This window comes from Rhinatrema bivittatum, unplaced genomic scaffold, assembly GCF_901001135.1.
Source record: "Rhinatrema bivittatum unplaced genomic scaffold, aRhiBiv1.1, whole genome shotgun sequence".
NCBI lineage: Eukaryota > Metazoa > Chordata > Amphibia > Gymnophiona > Rhinatrematidae > Rhinatrema > Rhinatrema bivittatum.
The window spans coordinates 73,703-99,889 of record NW_021820978.1 but is presented as its reverse complement, the minus strand read 5'-3'; the positions used below and the strand labels follow the sequence as shown (position 1 = coordinate 99,889).

At 48.5% G+C, this 26,187-nt stretch overlaps 1 protein-coding gene across 1 annotated transcript in view; it reads left to right on the top strand.

The window, feature by feature from the left end:
- Positions 1 to 26,187, top strand: part of LOC115082340 (breast cancer type 2 susceptibility protein homolog) — a gene marked incomplete at its 3' end in the record, with an annotated part of 106,525 nt that overhangs the window by 18,223 nt on the left and 62,115 nt on the right. Inside the window, exons 2-3 of the mRNA XM_029586576.1 lie at positions 2,465 to 2,716; positions 20,610 to 20,721. Of these exons, the coding sequence (XP_029442436.1) occupies positions 2,465 to 2,716; positions 20,610 to 20,721 (364 nt within the window). The remainder of the gene's footprint in view (positions 1 to 2,464; positions 2,717 to 20,609; positions 20,722 to 26,187) is intronic.

The following is a 26,187-nucleotide window of genomic DNA, read 5'->3' as shown; positions in this document are numbered from 1 at the left end:
GTGTACCTTTGACTGGAGAAGGTACAGAGAAGGGCTACCAAAATGATAAGGGGAATGGAACAACTCCCCTATGAGGAAAGACTAAAGAGGTTAGGACTTTTCAGCTTGGAGAAGAGACGACTGAGGGGGGGATATGATAGAGGTGTTTAAAATCATGAGAGGTCTAGAACGGGTAGATGTGAATCTGTTATTTACTCTTTCGGATAGTAGAAAGACTAGGGGGCACTCCATGAAGTTAGCATGGGGCACATTTAAAACTAATCGGAGAAAGTTCTTTTTTACTCAACGCACAATTAAACTCTGGAATTTGTTGCCAGAGAATGTGGTTAGTGCAGTTAATATAGCTGTGTTTAAAAAAGGATTGGATAAGTTCTTGGAGGAGAAGTCCATTACCTGCTATTAAGTTCACTTAGAGAATAGCCACTGCCATTAGCAATGGTTACATGGAATAGACTTAGTTTTTGGGTACTTGCCAGGTTCTTATGGCCTGGATTGGCCACTGTTGGAAACAGGATGCTGGGCTTGATGGACCCTTGGTCTGACCCAGTATGGCATTTTCTTATGTTCTTATGTCTGCTTTTTGGTGACCTTAATTAGAATAGCAGTTGCCAAACACACACTTTGTCAACTGGATAGCAGATTTATTTATTTATTTATTTATTTATAGATTCTTTTATACCGCGGTACGTATAGTTATACATCACCTCGGTTTACAGTTAAACAATTTAGCAACAGGCTTTACATATAACAGATTGCATCCATCATGGCTATAACTTAGCAGGACTTAAACTCATGGACTTAGGCTCATCATATGCGAGCTGTGATTTTTTCCATTGCTCACCTCTGAGAGGCACCTGTTGAAGACATGTGCAAAGCTGTAACGTGGTCTTCAGTCCACACATTCCGTTCCCTTACTGCCTTGATAACATTTCAAGGACTGAGAGTAGATTTGGTCAAGCAGTTTTGTGTTGTCCTCCTCTCCCCCTTTCCTGGGAAATTGTTCCATGCATTTGCCATCTAGATTCAGATAACTTTATTGGCATGACAATTTTACATTTGTTGTCATATAATACATAGAATGATTAACCCTTTTTAGCCACATATTATGACTTCTTGAGACTTAGAAGGTAAACTCAGCACTAGTATTAAAAAAAAAAAAAAAAAAAGTAATGCAAACCACTGGACATACAGGGAAACAGAATATGACAGAGATAAGGGACTTAGGCTTCATCTGTCTGCTCAGATTCATTCCTGGTGCAGTAACATAGACTCCAATGTGCTTTCTTCTCAAGACCAGACATCCTCTGTGCTTCTCATGCTCTCCTGAATTCTTTGTGATTCATAAAATTTATTAGCATGACAATTTGTGCATGAATTGCCAAAGTAATATATAAAGGAAGAAAAAAAAGTACATAGAATGGTAAATTAAAATTACAGGATTTATAAAGGTCAATAACAATCCTCTGGTTCTGGTCCATTTTGTCCCTGGTTATGTCTTATTTCTGACCTGATGGCAGGATACAATGTTTTGCTGCTATAGCTATTTATTATACAGAGGTTTTCCTGCCCGTTTTTTGTGAACATCTTTCATTTTCTCCTTTAGTTTTGGGACATGGCATCTCTGATTATATTTGTATTTTGTATAGCACAAGAAGAAATGCATTTCTGTTTCTATTTCTTCAGTGTTGCATTGCATGCAGAGTCTAGTATCTTGGGGTTTCCAGTTCAGCTTTTGTCTGCACATTTTATTTATAATTTGTGGTCATTCATTTTGTATTCATTGAGGGTTTCTTTTTTTAGCATGTGTAACTGAGGTGTGAGGTATTCTGCTAGAGTGTAATTTCTGTGTAGCTATCTATAGCAGTCCCCTTATGTTCTCCAGTCTGTGCTTCCCAGCAGGAAGTTTATCGATGTTCTAGGGCATGTTGCAATATGTGCTGTCTTTCACTGTCTGCTTCCACCACCTTTTCTGAGAGACATTTCATGCATTCACCACCCTTGATGAGAAGAAGAAAGGAGGAGATTAGTAACACCCAGTTACAGGAGTCGTTTGCATTTGTGCACAATATAAAATGACTTTTTTTCCAAAATTTAAATACTATCTCAAAACTCGGTAAATTTTACATTTTTTCATTTTTGAGATTCCTGGATAATGAGGTTTCTTGTTTTCTCTACAGGTCACATATTGGTGAATTCAAGAACAGAAACTTGTGTTTTTTGAAAGATCACCAGTATTCCTAATATAAAAAGTTTGACTCTGTTAATTATTTGGGTGGTATTTCAATGGAATGCCTTTTTTGTATATAATTTTTGTATTGATAAATTCTCATGTTTTCTGTCAGCGATTCTGTTACATTTCTAATGCTTTAGTTTTTTTTAATATGTTCTAGGCCTGTTTTACTGAATTACATGGGTCTTTTTCTGCCATTATTTACTATGTTACTGTGTTTCTTGGGATTTTCAGATTTGGGACCGATAAGTCTTAACTGGTTTGAAGAGCTCACTGCAGAAGCTCTCCCATATAACCCTAAAACTTCAGAAGAAACTGAATACAAAACAGACTTGCCTTATAATTATGGTTTTAAAACACCAAAGCGAAAGCAACCTATGTGCAGCCAGCTAGCATCAACGCCAAGAATTTTCAAAGAATTGCCTTTAACTTCACCACCGTTTTCCTCTCCAATAAAGAAACTATGTCAAAGAAGATCTGAGGAAGGTGAGTGACTCTATTGTGCTTACATTTATTCTGGGTCCTGACATGCTTTCTTAGTCATTTATTACAATTAGGACTAATAGTACTGGCAACAGACAAATGCTTTAGAGTGGACACCTACTACATTGAATTCCCTATATAACTCTGATACTGTTGCTGATCCCTAAACTAGCTGTACCCTAGGTAATACACTCCTCTGGGAAGCTAATATCATCCATCCAAGGACAAAGCTTAGACTACCAAATTCATGCTACTAAGGATGAGAGCCATGTTAGGATCTCAGGGTTTTTAAGGAGGCGTCAAGCATGCTCTGAATAGCTCCCTGATTTCTTGAGTTTAGTATCCATCATATCCTTCAAAGGGCATTATTTTTGCCTTCATAAATGAAAAAAGGGCATCACACTAGCCCCTGTATCTGTACAAAATATCTTTTCATGAAGTTAATTATCATCCGTGCATTTTTATATGAGAGTTTTAGTGCGTACAAATCAGCATACATTTTTTAAGAAAAATATTTGCTTAAATCAGAAATATTTACTACTTATCTTTTCATTTATTTTACAAGTTGCTGATTGGTGCATGACTGTTTTGGGTTCAGCGTTTATCCCCATGATTAATATTCTCTTCTGAGATGGATTGTAATTTTGTAGTTTTGGTGTTTTAATTGAGAAAATAAACAGTGTAGAATTTTCTAACAGTCCTTTATTTAATTTATTTAAAAGTGTTTACCGCTTTTACAAATATAATTTAATCAAAATGGTTTACAATATGAAACATACATAATAAAAAACATGAAATTAAAAGAACTAAACTAAAAGGAAAATTAAAAATATCAATAAAATAGAAGAATAAGAACAATCATAACAGAAAAAAAAAACACCATAGCTAAGTAAAAACTAGTCATACATCAAGTGCCTAAAATACCGCAGTAATGTAATTTGATGGGTGGGTGAAGGAGGGAAGAACAAGAAGGAGTGGAGTGTGTAGACAGGTTATAAATATTTCATATCTTGGTTTTTGAAAGCAAGTTTAAATAAATGAGTTTTTAAAGATTTTTTTAAATTGTTGTGTATTAGGAATATGACGGAGAGAGTTGGGTAGAGAATTCCAGAGTATTGGCCTGGCCATGGAAAAAGTTATTTTTCGAGCGATGTCAAGTCTAGCTAAACGGACTGAAGGAATATCAAGAAGGTTTTTTGATACAGATCTTAAATGTTGCATTGGTTTGTAGATACGTAATATTGAACATAACCAGGTTGAGGAAGGATTATATATAAGAAAATAAATTATGGATAAGATTTTATACTGAATTCTAAATTTTATTGGAAGCCAGTAGAAAGAGTAAAGGATTGGAGTTATATGATTTCTAAGTGAAGTGCCGGAAAGTATATGTGCAGCGGCGTTCTGAACCAATTGTAAAGGATGAATAGTAAGCCCAGGTAGAGTGCGTTGCAGTAGACAAGACCGGAAAACACAAATGATTGAAGAACAGTTCGAAAATCGTGATGAAACAGCATGGGACGGAGACGTCTTAATAGGTGAAGTTTGTAAAAAGATTTTTTAGTTACAGCAGAAATATATTGTATCATGGATAGATCTGAATTTAATATTCCCAGATTGGGTGCATGCTTTACAATCGTTTAAAAAAAAGATGAGAGGGGGAACCGATGTTGGAACTAGAGACTGATGTTAAATGAACTGGAGTGGAGGAGTAACCTAGTGGTTAGAGCAGTGGGCTAAGAACCAGGAGTCCAGGGTTCGAGTCCTGCTGTCGCTCCTTGTGACCTTGGGCAAGTCACTTTATCCTCTATTGCCTCAGGTGCAAACAGATTGTAAGCCCCCTGGGGATAGAGAAATACCTACAGTAACTGAATGTAATCCACTTTGAAGCACTGAAAAAAGTGCAAAAAGCAGAATATAAATCTAAATAAATTTCAGTTTTGGAAGAGTTTAATTTTAGACGATTATGAAATAGCCAAGTATTGATAGTATTTAAATATAAGATCACCATAGAAAGAGTAGAAGACCAAGAAGAATTCTAAGGAACCAGAAACTGAATATTGTCAGCATAAATTTTGAATTGAATATTTAGAGAGGAAAGGATATGACAGAGAGGAAGCAGATAGATATTAAAAAGAATAGGAGATAAGGAAGAACCTTGAGGGACACCGGATCAGATCGTGTATTGCTCTGATGAATGATTATCAATGTTAATTTGTTGTGTATGGCCTGATAGGAAGGATGAGAACCAGTTTAGAACAGTAGCAGAAATACCTATAGATCGTAAGCCTGAGATAAGAATCTGGTGATCTAGGGTGTCAAAAGCTGCAGAAATATCTAAGAAAACCATGATAAAGTCCACATTGGAGTCGAAGCCTCACAGTAGAGTATCAAAAGAGGAAAGAAGAAGAGTTTCTGTAGAATGGCCCTTACGGAAGCCATGCTGTCCAGAGTTAAAATGTCATGTTCAGAAGGAAAGTCTTTCAGTTGATGTAAAACTACTGATTCTAACAGTTTCGCCAGAGAGGATAGTGATGCAGTGGGTTTAAGATTATTTGGATCTAAGGGATCTTTAGATTTGATTTTTATTATCGGAAGAATGGAGATTTGCTTAAGACTGTCTGGAAACTGACCGGATTCAAAGGACTGATTTATCATTGCATAGAGAAACTTACTAACGAAGGGGCCCTGAGGATTTAAAAAGGGAACCTGAGCATGGATTCAGAGGTGAGTTAGAGACGTGAAGGTGGCGGACCTCACGCATCACCTAGATAAAATTTTAGACAGTGCTGGGGAGGAGCCAGCTGTCGTGGTACATGTGGGCACCAATGACATAGGAAAATGTGGGAGGGAGGTTCTGGAAGCCAAATTTAGGCTCTTAGGTAGAAAGCTTAAATCCAGAACCTCCCGGGTAGCATTCTCTGAAATGCTTCCTGTTCCACGCACAGGTCACCAGAGGCGGGTAGAGCTCCGGAGTCTCAATGCGTGGATGAGACGATGGTGCAAGGAAGGAGGGATTCAGTTTTGTTAGGAACTGGGGAACCTTTTGGGGAAAGGGGAGTCTCTTCCGAAGGGATGGGCTCCACCTTAACCAGGGTAGAACCAGACTGCTGGCGCTAACCTTCAAAAAGGAGAGAGAGCAGCTTTTAAACTAGAACATAGGGGAAAGCCGACAGTCGCTCAGCAGTGCATGGTTCGGAGAGAGGTATCTTCAAAGGATACTAATGATGCATTAGAATTAGGGCATCCCGACAGTGAGGTTCCAATAATAAGAAAAGTAGTCCAAGTAGTCGGTGGAAGGGAGTGGGCAGTGGAGTGCCTCAGGGATCTGTATTGGGACCCTCACTTTTCAATATGTTTATAAATGATCTGGAAAGAAATACGACGAGTGAGATAATCAAATTTGCAGATGATACAAAATTGTTCAGAGTAGTTAAATCACAAGCAGATTGTGATAAATTGCAGGAAGACCTTGTAACACTGGAAAATTGGGCATCAAAATGGCAGATGACATTTAATGTGGATAAGTGCAAGGTGATGCATATAGGGAAAAATAACCCATTCTATAGTTACACAATGTTAGGTTCCATATTAGGTGCTACAACCCAAGAAAGAGATCTAGGTGTCATAGTGGATAACACATTGAAATTGTCTGTTCAGTGTGCTGCAGCTGTCAAAAAAGGCAAACAGAATGTTGGGAATTATTAGAAAGGGAATGGTGAATAAAACGGAAAATGTCATAATACCTCTGTATCGCTCCATGGTGAGACTGCACCTTGAATACTGTGTACAATTCTGGTCGCCGCATCTCAAAAAAGATATAATTGCGATGGAGAAGGTACAGAGAAGGGCTACCAAAATGATAAGGGGAATGGAACAGGAAAGACTAAAGAGGTTAGGACTTTTCAGCTTGGAGAAGAGACGGCTGAGGGGGGATATGATAGAGGTGTTTAAAATCATGAGAGGTCTAGAACGGGTAGATGTGAATCGGTTATTTACTCTTTCGGATAATAGAAAGACTAGGGGGCATTCCATGAAGTTAGCATGTGGCACATTTAAAACTAATCGGAGAAAGTTCTTTTTAACTCAACGCACAATTAAACTCTGGAATTTGTTGCCAGAGGATGTGGTTAGTGCAGTTAGTATAGCTGTGTTTAAAAAAGGATTGGATAAGTTCTTGGAGAAGTCCATTACCTGCTATTAATTAAGTTGACTTAGAAAATAGCCACTGCTATTCTAGCAACGGTAACATGGAATAGACTTAGTTTTTTGGTACTTGCCAGGTTCTTATGGCCTGGATTGGCCACTGTTGGAAACAGGATGCTGGGCTTGATGGACCCTTGGTCTGACCCAGTATTGCATGTTCTTATGTTCTTAAGTGCCTGTAACTAAAAACTCACCTGAGCTAAAAAATTCTAACTTATCCCTATGAAAATACAAACAAAAAACAAACTTTGAAATGTTTGTATGCTAATGCCAGAAGTCTAAGAAGTAAGATGGGAGAATTAGAATGTATAGCAGTGAATGATGACATAGACTTAATTGGCATCTCAGAGACATGGTGGAAGGAGGACAACCAATGGGACAGTGCTATACCGGGATACAAATTATATCGCAACGACAGAGAGGAGCACCCAGGAGGCGATTTGGTGCTTTATGTCCAGGATGGCATAGAGTTCAACAGGATAAACATCCTGCATGAGACTAAATGCACAATTGAATCTTTATGGGTAGAAATCCCTTGTGTGTCGGGGAAGACTATAGTGATAGGAGTATACTATCGTCCACCTGGTCAAGATGGTGAGACTGACAGCGAAATGCTAAGAGAAATTAGGGAAGCTAACCAAATTGGTTGTGTGGTAATAATGGGAGACTTCAATTACCCCAATAATGACTGGGTAAATGTATCATCGGGACACGCTAGAGAGATACAGTTCCTGGATGGAATAAATGATAGCTTTATGGAGCAATTGGTTCAGGAACCGACGAGAGAGGGAGCAAATTTAGATCTAATTCTCAGTGGAGCACAGGATTTGGTGAGAGAGGTAATAGTGATGGGGCCGCTTGGCAATAGTGATCATAATATGATCAAATTTGAATTAATGACTGGAAGGGGACAGTAAGCAAATCCACGGCTCTCGTGCTAAACTTTCAAAAGGGAAACTTTGATAAAATGAGAAAAATAGAAAAAAACTGAAAGGAGCAGCTACAAAAGTAAAATGTGTGCAAAAGCGTGGTTATTGTTAAAAAAAAATACCATCCTAGAAGCACAGTCCAGATGTATTCCACACATTAAGAAAGGTGAAAAGAAGGCAAAACGATTACCGGCATGGTTAAAAGGGGAGGTGAAAGAAGCTATTTTAGCCAAAAGATCTTCATTCAAAAATTGGAAGAAGGATCCAAAAGAAGAAAATAGGATAATGCATAAACGTTGGCAAGTTAAATGTAAGACATTGATAAGACAGGCTAAGAGATAATTTGAAAAGAAGTTGGCCGTAGAGGCAACTCACGGTAAAACATTTTTAAAATATATCCGAAGCAGCCTGTGAGGGAGTCAGTTGAACCGTTAGATGATCGAGGGGTTAAAGGGGCACTTAGAGAAGATAAGGCCATCGCGGAAAGATTAAATTATTTCTTTGCTTTGGCGTTTACTGAAGAGGATGTTGGGGAGGTACCCGTACTGGAGAAGGTTTTCATGGGTAATGATTCAGATGGACTGAACCAAATCACAGTGAATCTAGAAGTTCCCTGTACGTACCAGGATCAGTCCAGACTGCTGGGTTATGTCTCCCCTCCAGCAGATGGAGTCAGAGAGAAAACTGAAAGCACCCCCTAGATATACTCTTGTGCCACCTGCGATCACTCAGTATATTCTCTGACTCCAGCAGATTGAGAGGCATAACCTGCGGTCCTAGCCTGGTCAGTGTGTTGGTACGGGAAAAAAAAAAAAAAGAAAATTTTTGGGGACAAGATCAATTAGTCTTTTCCCTTCTCTCGCTGATGTTACTACTTTTCTTCTGTCTGTTTTCTGGTTGCGCAGCGCAGTTTGGAGCTTAGCGTGGGGCAGGCACAGAGGGCATTGCCCTCTTAAGTTTCCCGGACTAGTGTGTCCCTGAGGATGGGGGAGAGCTTACCGGTGGGCCGGTCACCCTACCCCTATTTTCCAGGGGTTCAGCCCTGAAGGGGGTTTAAAAAAAAAAAAAAAAGCAAGCGCAAGTTTGAAAAAAAAAAAAAAAAAAAGAGGATTAAATGTCTTTGTCCTTGCTCCGGAGCCACTTAAGGCCTGTTGGGGACAGGCAGTGAGCTCCTTTCTTTCAGCCCCGGCCTGCCAGTGCCTCTACGGACTCCGGAGGGGGTGGCTCGTCACCCGGCGCGTTTTGCTTGGGAAGGTTTCCTCACCTTATTCTTTGGCGCGCTTTTGTGTTGCAGCTCCGTTCCTGCTGCGATGCTGCGATCTTCGGCCTGCACGGCCTGTGGGGGGGCGGGGGCGCGACTCTCCCGAGAGGGCTTCTGCTCCCGATGCCTTCCTGGGGGCGAGGGACCCTCTCGGGGGTCGAGCGCTGCCCGCAGTGCATCCTCTCCCCCCTCTGCTGCGCGGCATCGCAGAGCTCCGGGCAGCCGTTCTCCGGCCCCTCCTCCCTCGGGGAGGAGAGCGGCGGCCATCTTGGCCACGCGGCAAGCAGACCTGTCAGCATCGGAGGAGGAAACCTCCCCTCCTCCTTCTCCTCCCGACCTGAGCCCGCGATCTCCGCCCGCTTTGGGGGACCCTCGAGCCCCCCCCCCTAGGCTCCACGAAAAAAGATTTAAAACGGTCGGTGCCATTTTCTTCAGAGTTTGTGCTCTTGATGCACAAAGCTTTTTTGCAGGCAGAGGCTGGCTGGGAGGCGGAAGGTCCCTCTCCTCCGAAGGTCCCCAAGACTTCCTTGGATCAGGGGAGCTCCCTGGGGCTGGGGACCACCGGGGCTCCTGTCACCCGCCCGCGGGGGGGGGGGGGGGGGGCGGAGGGTCCGGGGGACCTGGGGGACCTGGGGGCCGCTCCGGATCCTCCGGGGGCACCGGATTTGACAGCGGATGAACAGGGGTCTGTAGAGGGGGACGACCCCCAGGTACTACGCTTATTTGGGAAGGATGAGTTAAGCTTTCTCATTCTCCATGTCCTGCAGGAGCTAGAGCTGATGGCTCCGTATCAGGATGCGGACACTTCTACGGGGGATATCGCTATGGCAGGCCTTCGGGCCCCCCCCTCAGACTTTCCCCTTCCATCCCAAAGTTTTGCAGATTGTCTCAAAGGAATGGGAGCTGCCAGAGGCTTCGTTGCGGGTGAACAGAGCTATGGAAAAGCTATATCCCTTACCCGCGGAATCCCTGGATCTTATGAAGACATCCGCGGTGGATTCGGCTGTCAAGGCCGTGGTCAAGCACACGACTATCCCTGTTATGGGGGCTATAGCCTTGAAAGATCTCCAGGATTGCAAGCTGGAGGTCTTGTTGAAGCGCATTTTTGACGTGGTGGCCTTGGGTGTCCGGGCAGCGGCATGCAGCAGCCTCGTACAGAGGGCCAACCTGTGCTGGGTCCAACAGCTGCTGACCACGCAGGAGCTTCCTCTGGGCGAGGCAGAGCAGGCAAATTGTGTTGAATCTGCGGTCGCTTATACGGCGGATGCCTTGTATGATTTGTTGCGCACCTCAGCTCGCATTATGTGTTCGGCAGTTTCCGCAAGGAGGTTGTTGTGGCTCCGTCGTTGGTCGGCAGATGCCTCCTCCAAGGCGAGATTAGGTTCCTTCCCCTTTTAAGGGCAAGTTGTTGTTTGGCGAGGAATTAGATCAGCTCATTAAGGACCTGGGAGACAACAAAGTTTACAAATTGCCTTAGGATAAGCCTCGTCAGTCTCGGTCCTTTGGGAATGCCAGGGCTCGGTTTCAGGGTCAAAGGCGATTCCGTGCGGGAATAGGTGGTTCCTTTCCCCAGAAGCAGCAGTCAACAAGGTCCCAGTCTTGGTCTCCTTCCTTTCGTGGCAGGAGGCCTCAGCGGGGAGGGTTCTCGCAAGGTTTTGCTACCATCAAGCCCGCTCAATGAAGGCGAGCAGGCCCATTCCTCCGTTCATTTTATCGGAGGTCGGCTGTCCTGGTTCTGGGAGGAGTGGGTCAAAATAACTTCGGATCAATGGGTCCTCGACGTTATTCGGCACGGTTACGAGTTGGATTTTGCACGTCCCCTCCGGGATCTTTTTATGATATCGCCGTGCGGTCCTCCGGAAAAACAGCTGGCTATAGCTCAAACTGTCAACCACTTGCAGGCTCTGGGAGCGGTGGTTCCGGTCCCGCCGGACCAGCTCAGGACAGGTCTGTATTCCATATACTTCCTGGTTCCCAAAAAGGAGGGCACATTCAGACCAATTCTGGATCTAAAAGGTGTGAACAAGGCGTTGCGCGTGCCTCGCTTTCGTATGGAGACGCTACGGTCTGTTATTGCGGCCGTCCACAAGGGAGAGTATTTGGATTCTTTGGATCTGACCGAGGCGTATCTCCACATTGGAATCCGAGAGCGTCATCAAAGATACCTGAGGTTCATGGTGTTGGGGGTACCATTAACAATTTTGTGCCCTTCCATTCGGGTTGGCGACCGCTCCGTGAGTATTCACCAAGGTTCTCGAAGTGGTTGCGGCTTCCCTCCGTCGTCAAGGAGTCCTTGTACATCCCTATCTCGACGATTGGCTCACCCGGGCAAAGACGCAAGCGTCCTGCAAACGGGCGGTTTATTTAGTGGTGCGTCAACTTCAGTCGTTGGGTTGGGTAGTCAACTTCGCGAAGAGCCGACTCGAGCCGACCCAACAGTTGGAATTTTTGGGCGCTCGGTTCAATACCTTGGTAGGCAAGGTCTTTCTTCCACATCAACACATGCTCAATCTCATGACATAGGTGCGGCGCCTGATGGACCTTCCGACTCCTACGGCTTGGGATTATTTACAGGTCATTGGTCATATGGTGTCTACTATGGAGATGGTGCCGTGGGCTTTTGCGCATATGCGGCCGTTGCAAAGAGCGCTTCTTTCTCGTTGGGATCCCAGGTCCGAGGATTACGGGCTGGAATTGCCTTTTATGGAGCCGGCCCGCTCCAGTCTCTCCTGGTGGCTAACTCCAGGCAATCTCCTGCAGGGAGTGGACTTGGAGCCTCCGTCCTGGATAGTGGTGACGACGGATGCCAGCCTCTCCGGCTGGGGGGCGGTCTGTCAGTCCCAGGTGGTCCAGGGCACCTGGTCAGCGCTCCAGTCCACTTGGTCCATCAGTCGTTTGGAGACCAGAGCGGTACGTCTGGCCTTGCGTCGCCTCCTTCCGATTGTGCGCGGCCGAGCAGTAAGAATTCTGTCGGACAATGCAACCACAGTGGCGTACATAAATCGGCAAGGCGGCACAAAAAGTCGGGCGGTGGCGACAGAGGCGGCGTTGTTGATGGACTGGGCGGAACGACATTTGTCGCGCATCGCGGCAACCCACATTGCGGGCGTGGACAACGTTCAGGCAGACTACCTCAGTCGGCAGCATCTAGATCCAGGAGAATGGGAGCTGTCGGCAGAGGCGATGCATCTCATCACCCAGCGTTGGGGGACTTCGCGCTTGGACCTGATGGCGACTCGGCTAAATGCGAAAGCGGCGCGTTTCTTCAGCCGAAGACGGGAACACGGGTCGGAAGGTGTGGATGTGTTGGTGCTTCCGTGGCCCCATCGCATCCTTCTTTATGTGTTTCCTCAGTGGCCCCTGGTGGGGAAAGTCTTACGGCGCATAGAGGCCCATCAAGGTCTGGTGATTCTCGTGGCTCCGGAATGGCTGCGTCGCCCGTGGTTTGCTGATCTCGTCAATCTGGCGGTGGACGGTCCTCTACGTCTGGGTCATCTTCCCAATCTTCTCCGTCAGGGCCCGGTATTTTTCGATCTGGCAGATCACTTTTGTCTGGCGGCCTGGCTTATGAGCGGAAGCAGTTCAGGAAGAGAGGTTATTCGGACGCTGTTGTTTCTACTCTCCTTCGGGCACGCAGGTCTTCCACTACGCTTGCTTATGCTAGGGTTTGGAAGGTGTTTCACGACTGGTGTGCTGCGCTAAGTATTTCGCCCAGATCCTTACCTTCTTGAAAGATGGCCTGAAGAAGGGTTTGCTGTACAATTCGCTTCGAGTTCAGGTGGCGGCTCTGGGCTGCTTGAGAGGTAAGGTCGAGGGGTCTTCCCATGCGAGTCACCCAGATGTTGCATGGTTTTTGCGAGGTGTTAGGAACTTGCGTCCTCCTGTGAGGGTTCCCTGTCCTTCCTGGAACTTGAACTTGGTACTCCGTGGCCTGTGTGCGGCCCCTTTTGAGCCTATTAAGACTGCTTCGTTAAAGGATTTGACTCTCAAGACGGTATTTCTAGTGGCCATTTCCTCGGCTCGTCGTGTTTTGGAGCTGCAGGCTCTTTCATGCAGAGAACCGTTCTTGCGTATTTCTGCGTCAGGAGTCTCATTACGAACCGTACCCTCCTTCTTGCCTAAGTTGGTTTCCGTGTTTCATGTTAACCAGACGGTGGAATTGCCTTCGTTTTCGGAGGAGGAGCTGCAGTCTTCTCAAGGTAGAGACTTGAGACGTTTGGACGTCCGTCGGGTTCTTTTGCGCTATTTGGAGGTTACCAACGACTTTCGAAGGTCGGATCACCTTTTTGTGTTATGGAATGGACCCAAAAAGGGACTTCAGGCGTCCAAAGCTACGATCACACGCTGGTTGAAGGGCGCTATTGCGTCCACGTATATTGGCTGTGGTAAACCTGTTCCTGATGGACTTAAGGCTCATTCATTGCGTTCTCAAGCGACTTCGTGGGCAGAAAATCAATTGGTCTCTTGCCAAGAGATATGCAGGGCGGCCACTTGGAAATCCTGGCATACGTTTTCCAGGCATTATCGCCTGGATGTCCGTGGTCCGTCTGCAGAGTCCTTTGGGAGCAGCGTGATTCGAGCGGGACTCTCCGGGTACCACCCCAGTTAAGGCGGCTCGGGTACATCCCAGCAGTCTGGACTGATCCTGGTACATACAGGGAAAGGAAAATTAGTTTCTTACCTGATAATTTTCGTTCCTGTAGTACCAAGGATCAGTCCAGACGCCCGCCCACAGTTTCTGGGAGTCCGCTCGTGTTCAATATTCTTCATTTGCAGATAATATTCGTAACGTTTGGAACAGTTTTGATGGTAAGTTTGTCGTTTCGTGTTTTACTGTACACTCTTTGGTGTCATACTTTGTTATACCTGGTTTTTCTCTGTTATCAAGGAGGTTTCTGCTTGATCTGGTCACCAAGTTTAGGGAAAAAAAAAAAAAGAAAAGGAACTTTATTGGGGGCAGTAACGGAAGTGGTTAATTCATTACTTCTGCTTTGATATCACATATACTGAGGGATCGCAGGTGGCACACCAGTATATCTAGGGGGTGCTTTCAGTTTTCTCTCTGACTCCATCTGCTGGAGGGGAGGCATAACCCAGCAGTCTGGACTGATCCTTGGTACTACAGGAACGAAAATTATCAGGTAAGAAACTCATTTTCCTATGTGGTAGACCTGATTGACAAACTGAAGAGTAGTAAATCACCTGGACCAGATGGTATACACCCCAGAGTTCTGAAGGAACTAAGAAATGAATTTTCAAACCTATTAGTAACAATTTGTAACCTAACATTAAAATCATCTATTTCCTAGCATGTAGCAGATGGACTCAAAACAAGTTGGTATAGTGTGCTCGTGCTAGCAGTTGGAGACGGATCTGACGTCAGCACGGGTACATATGCCCCCACAGGAAGTGCAGCAATTCAGTAATTTCCGTCTCCAAAGCAGTTTGGAGCTACCTCACGCTCGCTGAGCGTGTTTCCAAATTCTGACGACTAAATTCATAGAAGAAACCTACCTGAAGACGAGCCCCGCACTCCTGCGGTGATATCATTCGGTCCCTCCCCCAGTTGAGTTTCCTGAGCTGATTTCCGTGATCCCTCGGAGGTAAGAGCCTCGGTCCGGTGGCCGACTCGCGGCAGGGACCTAGCCCCCGAGTGAGAAGGGCTCGGGCGCGGCATAGAGGCAGCCTCGGTCCCGGTGAGGACTTGGCCCCCGAGCGAGACGAGTACGGGCGCGGCATAGAGGCAGCCTCGGTCCCGGTGAGGACTTGGCCCCCGAGCGAGACGAGTACGGGCGCGGCCTAGAGGCAGCGGGTGCACTTCCTCGAGCGCGGCGGTGAAGGTACTCACCCTCTCCCCCCGCAGCCGGAGACCGCCCGGGTTGCAGCCGGAAAGCGCCGAAGACAAGGTAAGGCGTACATCTTTACTGTGGTCTCCGAGGAAGTGAGGATTAGCGGGGTCTGCCTTCATGGCAGCCCGCCAAGGAGGTCGCCATTTTGCCTGCCTGCCCGCCTTCGCCACCTGTGCGCACGTTGCTAAGCGCACGCTGATAGGGCGCACATTGCTAGGCGCACGCTGATAGGCGCACGCTGCTCAGCGCACGCCGATAGGCGCAGGCCGATAGATAGGCGCCCATTCATAAGCGCACGTTCATAGACGCACGTTCATAGGCGCCTGGGGATAAGCGCATATTAGTAGGCGGCACATATTACAAGGCGCATACTCCGGCTGGAAGGAAATAACAGATGCAATGGAGCGTAAGAGAGCCCATGCGTCCGCAGAGCCGGCACCTCCAGAATCAGGCATAAGAGCTCTAAGCCTCTGCTCAGCATGCAACCTCAGAGCCACACTGAGCGAGGATGCAGACTCCCTATGCGCCCAATGTGAGGAGGCCCTGGGAGTTCCAGGCCCGGTCCCAGCCCAGCGTACTTGCCAGTTCCTCAGGGAACACTCCGGACTTAGCAGGCCGCGGTGAACAGCCAGGGAACCCGAGAGACCTGGTGCCCCTAAGGCCAGATCCGGCTTCGCTTTCCTGGGTGGAATTATTCAAGGGGATTCACACCTTTGTCCAGATGCAGTCTGCTCCTCAACTGGGTCCTTCCATACCGGATGATCCGGCCCCTGGACCCTCAAGACCTAGGCACGGTCACTCGCCACCCGGAAGCCCCACTTATGGGGATTCGGACTGCTCCGAGGAAGACGAGGAGCCCCCCGAGGAGGGAGAACTCCCCTCGGAGATAGAACCATATCGGACCATGAGATGCTTCTTTCGAAGGAGGATCTCCCAGGCCTGGTCTCTCAATGCATGTCAGAACTGGCTATTCCGGGCCAGGACACACCAGGGGAACCTAGAATGAACCCCCTGCTAGAGGGCCTGCGCCAAACGGCTCACCATTTTCCCCTCCTACAAGCAGCACAGCAGCTAATCGATCTGGAATGGAATGCGCCAGAGGCCTCATTCAAAGGGGGTCGGGCATGTACCCTCTGGACCCGGCGACCAAGGAGCTGCTAGCGTGCCCCAAGGTAGAAGCCATAGTTAGCGCAATTGTGAAGCGCACCACCATTCCGGTGGAGGGGGGAGCGGCCCTCAAGGATACACATGACCGGCGCATGGACGCCATTCTGAAACAAGCTTTTGAGGTGGCAGCCATGTCCCTACGAATTGCGACCTGCTGCACCGTGGTGACGCGTTCCTGTTTATCACAAGCTAGGAACAACACCCCGAGAGAAGAAATGGAATCAGCTCTATCGTTCCTCACTGACGCAGCCTCCGACCTAGTCCGTACGGCAGCCAAGGGAGTGTCATCCTCAGTGGCAGCCAGGAGACAGCTCTGGCTACGTAATTGGGCGGCCGACTCTTCCTTCAAGACACGCCTCACAAGACTACCCTTTAAGGGATCCCTACTGTTCGGCAGCAATCTCGAGAAATTGGCTAATAGATGGGGCGCCTCCCCATTACCCCGTCTACCAGAAGACAGGTCGAGGAGGAGCCAGCGTTCTTTTCCTAGGCCATCCAGAGGTAGACACTCTCAGCGCTTCAACCCTTACAGGGCTCGCTACCAAGCACCTCGTTCTCAGGCCAGGAACCAGCCCTTTCGGACTAGGTACAACAAGAGGAGAACCGGCTTGGGTTCTGGTCCCGGCCGCACCCCACAATGACAATCAGCCGACCCATCCGGGGGTAGCAGCCATAGGGGGCAGGCTAACCCTCTTCTACCGCAGGTGGGTCGAGATTACCTCGGACCAGTGGGTCCTCGCCATCATCCGAGAAGGGTATTACCTGGACTTTCTTCGGCTCCCGCCGGACAAGTTTGTGGAATCTCCTTGTTCACCCCTAAAGAAGGCGGCACTAGAAGTTACCTTCCGGAGGCTCCTATCCCTAAAAGCCATAATCCCAGTGCCTGCAGGGGAGATAAATTCTGGGCATTATTCCATTTATTTCATAGTACCCAAGAAGGAGGGCACTTTCAGGCCCGTCCTGGACCTCAAGTCAGTCAACCGACACCTACGGGTCCCCAGCTTTCGCATGGAAACTCTGCGGTCTGTCAAGAATGCAGTACAGCCAAGGGAGTTTCTCACATCCCTAGATCTGTCGGAAGCCTACTTGCATATCCCAATCCATCGGGATCACCAGCGCTATTTACGCTTCAAAGTCCTGGGCCAACACTTCCAGTTCCGAGCTTTACCCTTCGGGTTAGCTACCGCACCGCGGATCTTTACCAAGGTCATAGTAGTAGTGGCGGCGGCACTCAGGAAGGAAGGAATTCTTGTCCATCCCTACCTGGACGATTGGCTGATCAGGGCAAAGTCACCGGAGGAGAGCCACCAGGCAACCAACAGAGTTATAGCTCTTCTGGAAAGCCTAGGATGGGTAGTAAACTTGAACAAGAGTTCCCTGCAGCCTTCTCGGTCACTGGAATACCTAGGAGTCCGATTCGACACCCAGGAAGACAAGGTCAGTCTGACATCCAAGAGGAGAGCAAAGCTCCGGAATCGTCTGCAGGCCCTGCTGAGCGCCACCCGGCCCACAGCTTGGGATTACCTATAGGTCCTCGGCCTTATGGCATCCACTCTGGAGGTGATACCATGGGCGCGGGCTCATATGAGACCATTACAACGCGCCCTCCTATCTCGGTGGAGCCCACGATCACAGAATTACACCGTACACCTACCTCTACCAGCCAGAGTTTGGAATCAGATACGGTGGTGGTTGCAGCCCGGCCACATGAGCCGGGGGTCAAGAATGTCCTCCCCAACCTGGACCCTGCTCACTACAGATGCCAGCCTGAACAGATGGGGAGCACACTGCGAGGAACTCGCCGCCCAAGGGCGGTGGAACAGAGAAGAGTCAGGGTGGAACATCAACCGACTAGAGGCACGGGCAGTCAGGCTAGCTTGCCTGTGATTTGCCCACAGACTCCGAAACAGAGCGGTCAGAGTAATGTCGGACAACGCCACCACAGTGGCATACATCAACCGTCAAGGCGGAACCAGAAGCCGACAGGTATCTCTAGAAATAGCCCCCCTGATGACTTGGGCGGAAGCAAATCTCCAGGACATCTCCGCCGTCCACATCGCCGGGAAGGACAACACCACGGCAGACTTCCTCAGCAGAGAAAGCCTAAATCCGGGGGAATGGCAGCTGTCGCCCACAGCTTTCCAGATGATTGTGGACCAGTGGGGGACGCCGGGCATGGACCTACTAGCGGACAGGTCCAACGCTCAAGTACCCAGATATTTCAGCCGCAGGCGGGATCCTCTATCCCAGGGGATCGATGCCCTGCTACAGCCATGGCCTCAGGGGATCCTGCTATATGCCTTTCCTCCATGGCCCCTGCTGGGCGCCATTATACACAAGATTCGGTGGCACAGAGACCTAGTTCTTCTAGTGGCCCCGGACTGGCCAAGAAGACCCTGGTACGCAGACATGAGAAGACTACTGGCAGGGAATCCATTACCCCTGCCTCCACACAGGGACCTGCTGTGGCAAGGTCCCATCCTCCACGAGGATCCAGCTCAATTCTCTCTTACGGTCTGGCCATTGAGAGGGCTAGACTGAAGAAAAGGGGATACTTGGAGCCGGTAATAGATACACTCCTCCGAGCACGCAAGTTCTCCACATCACTAACATATATAAGGATCTGGAGAGTATTTAAAGCCTGGTGCGACACTCACAGCACCAATCCACATGCTACAAAAATCCTTATCATTTTGAATTTCCTGCAAGATGGACTTCAGAAGGGTCTATCCCTCAACTCCATCAAGGTTCAGGTGGCAGCGCTGTCTTGCTAAGGTCCCAGGAGGGACGGCAACACCATTGCCACACACCCAGACGTCTCACGTTTCCTGAAAGGAGTCAAACACATTCGCCCGCCACTGAAGTGGCCAGTGCCCCTGTGGAACCTCAACCTAGTGTTGGAATTTCTAGCGGGACCCGCCTTCAGGCCCCTTCGAGGCCTGTCTCTCCGTTTGTTAACCTTTGAAGATGGTGTTCTTGCTGGCTGTGTGTTCAGCACGCCGCATCTCAGAGCTACAAGCACTGTCCTGCCGTGATCCGTTTCTCAGAATCACTCCAGAGGCTATCCATCTTCGCACGGTTCCTTCCTTCTTACCCAAAGTAGTCTCACACTTCCAACTCAACCAAACCATATCCTTGCCAACCACGGAAGGTTTGAAGAAATCGGAAGAAGATCGAATGCTACGCCATCTCGACATCGGCAGACTGCTGTCCAGATACCTGGAAATGTCAGAAGCAGTACGAAAGACGGACCACCTGTTCGTCCTTCACAGCGGGAAGAAGCAAGGGGAAGCGGCCTCATGGGCAACCATCGCCCGCTGGATCAAAGAAGTTATCAAGGCAGCCTACGTAGAAGCGGGAAAACCACCACCTCTACGGGTCAAGGCTCATTCTACCAGAGCGCAAGCGGCCTCTTGGGCAGAAACTAGGATGCTGTCGCCTGCAGAGATATGCAGAGCGGCAACGTGGTCCTCCCTCCATACCTTCTCCAGATTCTACCGTCTGGACATCCAGGCCAGGGAGGACACAGCATTTGCGAGGGCAATCCTAAACGGTCCTCGGGCAGCCTCCCGCCCAGTCCGGGAGTAGCTTTTGTACATCCCACTTGTTTTGAGTCCATCTGCTACACGCTAGGAAATGTAGAGATTACTTACCTGATAATCTCCTTTTCCTTAGTGTATGCAGATGGACTTAGCATCCTGCCCAGCTGCCGGTATACATGGGGATTCACCGACTCACGGTAAGCCATGTTTTCTTATAATAGGGCTTCCACCCTGCCGGGTGTCGACGCCTTCTGGTTGGGAACGCTGGCGGTCTCCAGCTACTATCAATCGGTCAGGAACTTGGATCAATTGTTCCCATCCCATTCCATAGCGTCTAAGAAAGAGATCACTATAGGAGGAGGAGGAGGATTGGCATTGATATGTATATTAACTAATATGGTTTTGGATAAATCTTCCGGAAGGGAGGAAATCAGTTCTAAGAAACTAGATGCATCTGAAAAGAGGAGCCCTGGGAGGCAATATATTATACAGATATTTAAAACAGAAGTAGTTAGTAGCAAAATTTCATAAGGAGGTATCGTAGTAATTTGCTTTTTAGTTGGACACATAGAAGATTTTATAATTGCTAATAAGCCACCACCTCTACGGTTTGGCCTAAGTTCAGATATAATAGTATAACCTGTAGGACAAAGGTTATTTAATATGACAGTGTTTGAGTCAATTAGCCAAGATTCTGTAATTAAGAAAAAATCGGGGTTGTTAAGATGTAGCAAATCTGTCAGAACTGGAATTTTCTTTCTAACAGATTGAGCATTACAAAAAATAAATGACAATGATGATAAAGCTAAAGTTCTAATTAAAGCTGGAACAATGGGTATCAAAGAGTTCCAAAGGTAGAATTTATAATTTGAAGAATAGGAGTGTTTTTTCTTTGGCACCAGCATATCATATTTACCCATACCAGTTGTATCTGTTCTACAGGCAATGAGAAAACAGATGGTAAAATGCAAATAATGAGTCCTTTTATTGCAAGAACCAAGCCAGTTCTACCAGATGATGATTTCTCTTCTCGCAACAGCTCCCTGAATGAGAGGTATGCTAAGGTCACTTGCAAAGGCTTTACTTTTTAATTGAAATGTTGCAGTTTAACTTTCTTGTGAAACATTAAGTACTTAGACTCCACTCTTTCTTTGGTTATGCCATTCCACAAGGATAGAGCTATAACAGAAAACTTTTTGAGAACTGTTTATTAGGCTGTTCTGTGATTTAGAGCACATATCTTTAGTTGACTGGTTAAATTTGCCTTTTTAACATTTATTTTCTACACAGGAACAATAGAGTACATGAGATGAATGCTTTGAGATATGACAATATTAGACTTTGCTCCACCTGTTGATGTGTCAGCTCCTGAGACCATCATCCAGAGTATTTTATTCATTTATAGTTACTTTATTCACTGGTGGACCACATCGAACAAACATAGAAATGTATAACAGTGGTGCTCAGAGCAGTCTGCAAACACACCAGGTTTTCAGGATACCCATAATAAATAGGCATGGAGTATATCTGCATGCACTGATTCCAATGAGCAAGTACCTCCAACACCATAGAAAACTTCAGGAAGTGGAAGCGCTGCAAGATTTTCAGCATTCAAAGAGGAGTTTCTGTCAGCTGGGGCCGAGATGATGTGCCATTTCCAAGTATCTCATTTAAGATCGGAAATGGTCAAGGAGCTTAACAGGCTGGAGGTTACCCCAGTGAATACAGCAATAACCGGGAATGTGGGAGAGATAGCTGGATCCACTGTTAGTATTGAAGCCTCTGGAGTGTTTCTGGGGCCTTGCAGTTGTCCCTCTTTAGCTCACATAATGAGATGATTAAAGGTACAGTTATTCATTTGCAAATCTTGGAGAGTTAATTTGTCCCTCTGCATGACTTTACTAAATCTTTTCAGAAGTCCGAGACTATCTTGTCCAAGAAGGATATTTTGGAAAACATAGGAGGAATACCCCAGTTTGATTAACTTTTTCTGTTTGTTCACTATTACTCTTGTCATGCTGAAGAGATGCTTGCATGAGTTGCTTAAGCTTCCTGAAGATGTGATGCTGCCTTTACAAATATGTATTTATTTGATCTCTAATAGATTGAGGGACAACTAGTGGGGAAGGGATGGGGTGGGTAGATAGAGGTTTCTATGATAGTCTCGATCTTACCTGATTACTAGAATCGTCTCGAGGAGAAGGATATACATAGGACCACTTTATTTTTGTGTTTAGACCAGTAAAGATGGCATTTTGAAATGTTACTTTCCTGAACATACCCAGATCAGTCCAGACAAGCGGGTTTTATTCATCCCTACCAGCAGATGGAAGTAGAGAACAAAACTTTGGGCACTGCCACGTATACAAGAGTGCCCCCTGCAGTCCCTCAGTATTTCTCTACCTACAGCAGATGGTAGAGGTGCTAATCCTGCAGTACTGACTGACTGGATATTTTAAGGAAAATTGCTCCCTGAGATGACAGGCTCCTGCAAAAGGGTCGTCCCTCGGGTTGAGCCGGGCGAACGGGGTTTGGATGCCCCTGGCCAGCTTCAGCCCATGACCCCGGGACCACTGACAGCCAGTGGTCTGGTTCCCTCGGTGGGCCCGAAGCCCCTCCGCCTGCTCAGGACAGGGAAGAACTCTTACTTTTATTTTTGTGCTTTACTGTGTCTGGGCCTTTAAATCTTTGTTGTGGAAAAAAAAAAAAAAGTCGCTGGCAGCTGTCTGCGTTTGCAACAGCAGCCGCATGAGAGCAGGCTGTGCGGCCTAGCAGGCTGAATGCAACAGCAGAAGCATGCGGCAGGCTGTGTGGCCTAGCAGGCTGAAATCCTCGGCAAGATTGTCGGGTGCAGGCCGGGCAGTAAGTGGGCGGATCGGGGGATCATTTGGAGGAGGATGGTCCCGGTCGGGGCAAATTCACTCCGGTGGGGGCTGGCTGTACTCCTGAAAAAGCCACGTGGTTTTCAGTTGCGGCAGCGGCCTGTTCACTTCGCCGGTGGGAAATTCTTGGGGCAGTGCTCCCTCTTCAGGATTTGACAGCTGCCACATGGTGCGCCCCTCCCCCTCGCGATCCAGGCCGTGTGGAAGCGCGGCAAGCATAGGATTGCCTGTTTGGATTTGTATTTTGCTTTGCTTTATTTCTTGGTGCTTGTTATGACAGACAAGCAGCTCAGAGAGACCTGCAGGGCCTGTGGCAGCCCGTCGGTCGGCCTGAATAACCACCTCCTCTGCACGGAGTGTGCTGGAGGGGGAAGGGGGAGTCTGAAGAAAGGCAAGCAAAGCGCGGAGGCATTCGCGGACCGCAGTGGTGGTGCTGGGATCATAAGAGGGAGTGGCTATGGCCGCAGAAGCGGAGCTCGATAGGGGGGCTTCTCCCCGGGGGTCCCTGCCGCTCCTGTCTCCCATGGTTCGACCTGGGGAAAATGTTCCGGATGTCTCGGGGCCTAGCAGCCCCAAGCGCCCTTCGGGGCCCTGGAGGGGGGGGGGTTTCGCCCGAATTCGAACTTTTCCTGCATGAGGCCTTCCTGGCTAGGCAGGCAGGTAAGTGCGATGTCACAGAAGGCCGACGGATTTGGCAAAGCAGGGGAAGGTCCCCCTTAAAGGTTCCGTGGGCCCGCGAACTCTGCCTCCCGAAGGATGGCTAGCGAGATTGGAATCGGACCCGGAAGATTCGGACGAGTCTAAGCAGGAAGATGAGGTCTCCTCGAAAGCCTATCAGGATGGGGACCCAATTGGGTGTCCCCCTCTGGACCAAGGGGACTCTAAAACTGAACAGGGGACCTTGGAGAGTCCGGAGGCTGAAGGCGAGCCACGGGTGGATCCGGCTTTTCAAGAGAGAGGAGCTTCGCCCGCTTATACCTCAGGTGTCTGAGGAGCTGGGGATTAAGCTCACCCTGGAGAATTCAGATGCTGAAGGGGTTAATCAGTTCTGGATGGCCTACAGAGACCCCCAGCGCTTTCCCAATTCCGAAGAAAATCCAGAAATTGATCAACCGAGAGTGGAATTCCCCCAACTCGGGTCTGCGAGTTGGCAGAGCGATGCCAAGCTTTATCCGCTTCTGCAGCACCATCTGGACGTTCTCAAGGTCCCGACGGTGGATGCGGCAGTTTCGGCAGCCACTAAGAAGACCACTATTCCAGTGGTTGGAGCTAGCGCTCTCAAGGATGTTCAGGAGCGGAAGTTGGAAGATCATCTCAAGCGAGCTTTTGAGGTCCTGAGGCTCGGCCTGCAGGCGGCGGTATGTTCAAGTCTGATGCAGCGGACCTGTTTGTGTTGGATCCAGAAGCCGCAGGACCAGTCGGCCTCCAGGACTCTTTCCCCAGTCCAGGCGGCCCGCCTGGAGGCAGGGGTTGCCTTTGGCACGAATGCCTTGTATGACCTGGTGAGAACCACGGCCCGCGCTATGTTGTCGGTGGTGGTGTCCAGGCGACACTTGTGGCTACACAGCTGGTCAGCGGATCTGTCATCAAAATCGCAGCTCTGTAATCTGCCCTTTCAGGGGAAACTGCTGTTTGGTGAGGACCTCGATCGTCTGATGAAGTCGCTAGGAGAGACAAAGGGCAATAGGCTGCCAGAGAATCGAAAGTCTGGCCAGAAACATTTCTCGGCCTCGCTTTCGGGAGTCCAAACGTTTTCGTCAGACGAAGCCCTCGGGGGGCCTTGGCCCCAAGACAGTCCTCGCACTGGCAACAGTCCTTTCGAGGGGCTGGAAAGTCATCTAGAGGCGGATCTACCCAGGGTGCAGGTGGCAATAAGTCCTCACAATGAGATCCGGCAGGTCCCCTCCTTGTCTCTGGTAATTGGGGGCAGGCTGGCCCAGTTCTACAGGAAGTAGACCAAGATCACTTCCGACCGGTAGGTGTTGAGCGTGGTGAGAAACGGCTACGGCTTGGAATTTTCTCACCCACTGTGGTCGGTCTTTCTGGAGTTGTGTTGTCTTTCCCGAAGCAAGCGGGCAGCGGTCCTGGAAATGCTTCAGCAGTTGTTAAGTCTGGAGGTGGTTGTACCGATGCCAGTGTCCGAACAGGGACAAGGCAGATATTCCATCTATTTCGTGGTGCCCAAGAAGGAAGGCACGTTCCAACCTATCCTAGACCTGAAGAAAGTCAACCAGAGTTTGAAGGTACCACGTTTTCAGATGGAGACGTTGCGCACCGTAATTGCGGTGGTACGGAGTTGAGAGTTTTTGGTGTCTCTGGATCGCACCGAGGCTTATCTGCATATCCCCATCAGTCAGGAGCACCAGAAGTTTCTCAGATTCATGGTTCTGGGACAGCACTATCAGTTTTAAAGCGCTGCCTTTCGGGCTGGCCACCGCCCCGTGGACCTTTACAAAGGTGATGGCGGTAGTGGGGGCGGCGCTGCAACAGGAGGGATTGCTGGTACACCCGTACTTGGACGATTGGCTGATACAGGCAAAGTCACTAGAGGAATGTGTGCGCTCCGTGAACCGAGTCTGTCGCTCCTGGAATCTCTAGGCCGGATTATCAATGTGCAGAAGAGCCATCTGGTCCCCTCCCGTTCCCTCGGATACTTGGGAACCCGTTTCGACACCCAGCAGTGCAGAGTATTTCTTACAGATGACAGTGTGAACAAAATTCAGGGGCAGATAGCGTGTCTGCTTTGTCTACAGGTGCCGAATGTATGGGATTACTTACAGGTCCTGGGCTCGATGACGTCCACATTGGAACTGGTGCCCTGGGCGTTTGCCCATTTGAAGACTCTGCAGAGAGCTTTGTTATCCTGTTGGAAACCTTTGTCGCAACAATATTTCCCGCCCCTGGCTCTGATGGAGTCGGCGAGTCTGGCCTGGTGGATGATGCGAACAATCTGGAGAAGGGGATGCCTCTCGAGATCCCGTAGTGGGTGGTGGTCACCACGGATGCAAATCTTCGGGGCTGGGGGACAGTTTGTCTGGGCAGGTCTGCTCAGGGCCTTTGGTCGACGTCTGAACAGACATGTCCATCAAGCGCCTGGAGATGAAAGCGGTGCGCTAAGCTCTGGAGCAGTTTCTACCCTTGGACCCCGATCGGATGGTGCGAGTTTTCTCGGACAATTCAACCACAGCGGCTTACATCAACCACCGGGGGGAACCAAGACTCCCCACAGTAGCGCAGGAGGCTCAGATGCTGTTCGAGTGGGCAGAGCTTCATCTCGAAGGAATCGCCGCCTCCCATGTCGCAGAAGTCTACAAAGTCCAGGCGGATTACTTCAGCCGGCAGCAGTTGGATCCGGGGGAGTGGAAATTCTCTCAGAGGGCCTGGGAGCTTCTCTGCGAACGGTGGGGATCCCCACAGTTTGATCTCATGGCAACGAGTCTCAATAACAAGATGAAAGGTTCTTCAGCCACCGGAGGGAGTCCGGGGCGGTGGGGCTCAATGCCCTCATATGTCCATGGCCGACCGGAGTCCTCTTGTACGTCTTTCCTCCGTGGCCACTTATAGCAAAGGTACTTAGGCGTGTAGAGGGCCACGCGGGGTCAATGATTCTGGTGGCTCCGGAATGTCCTCGCCGTCTG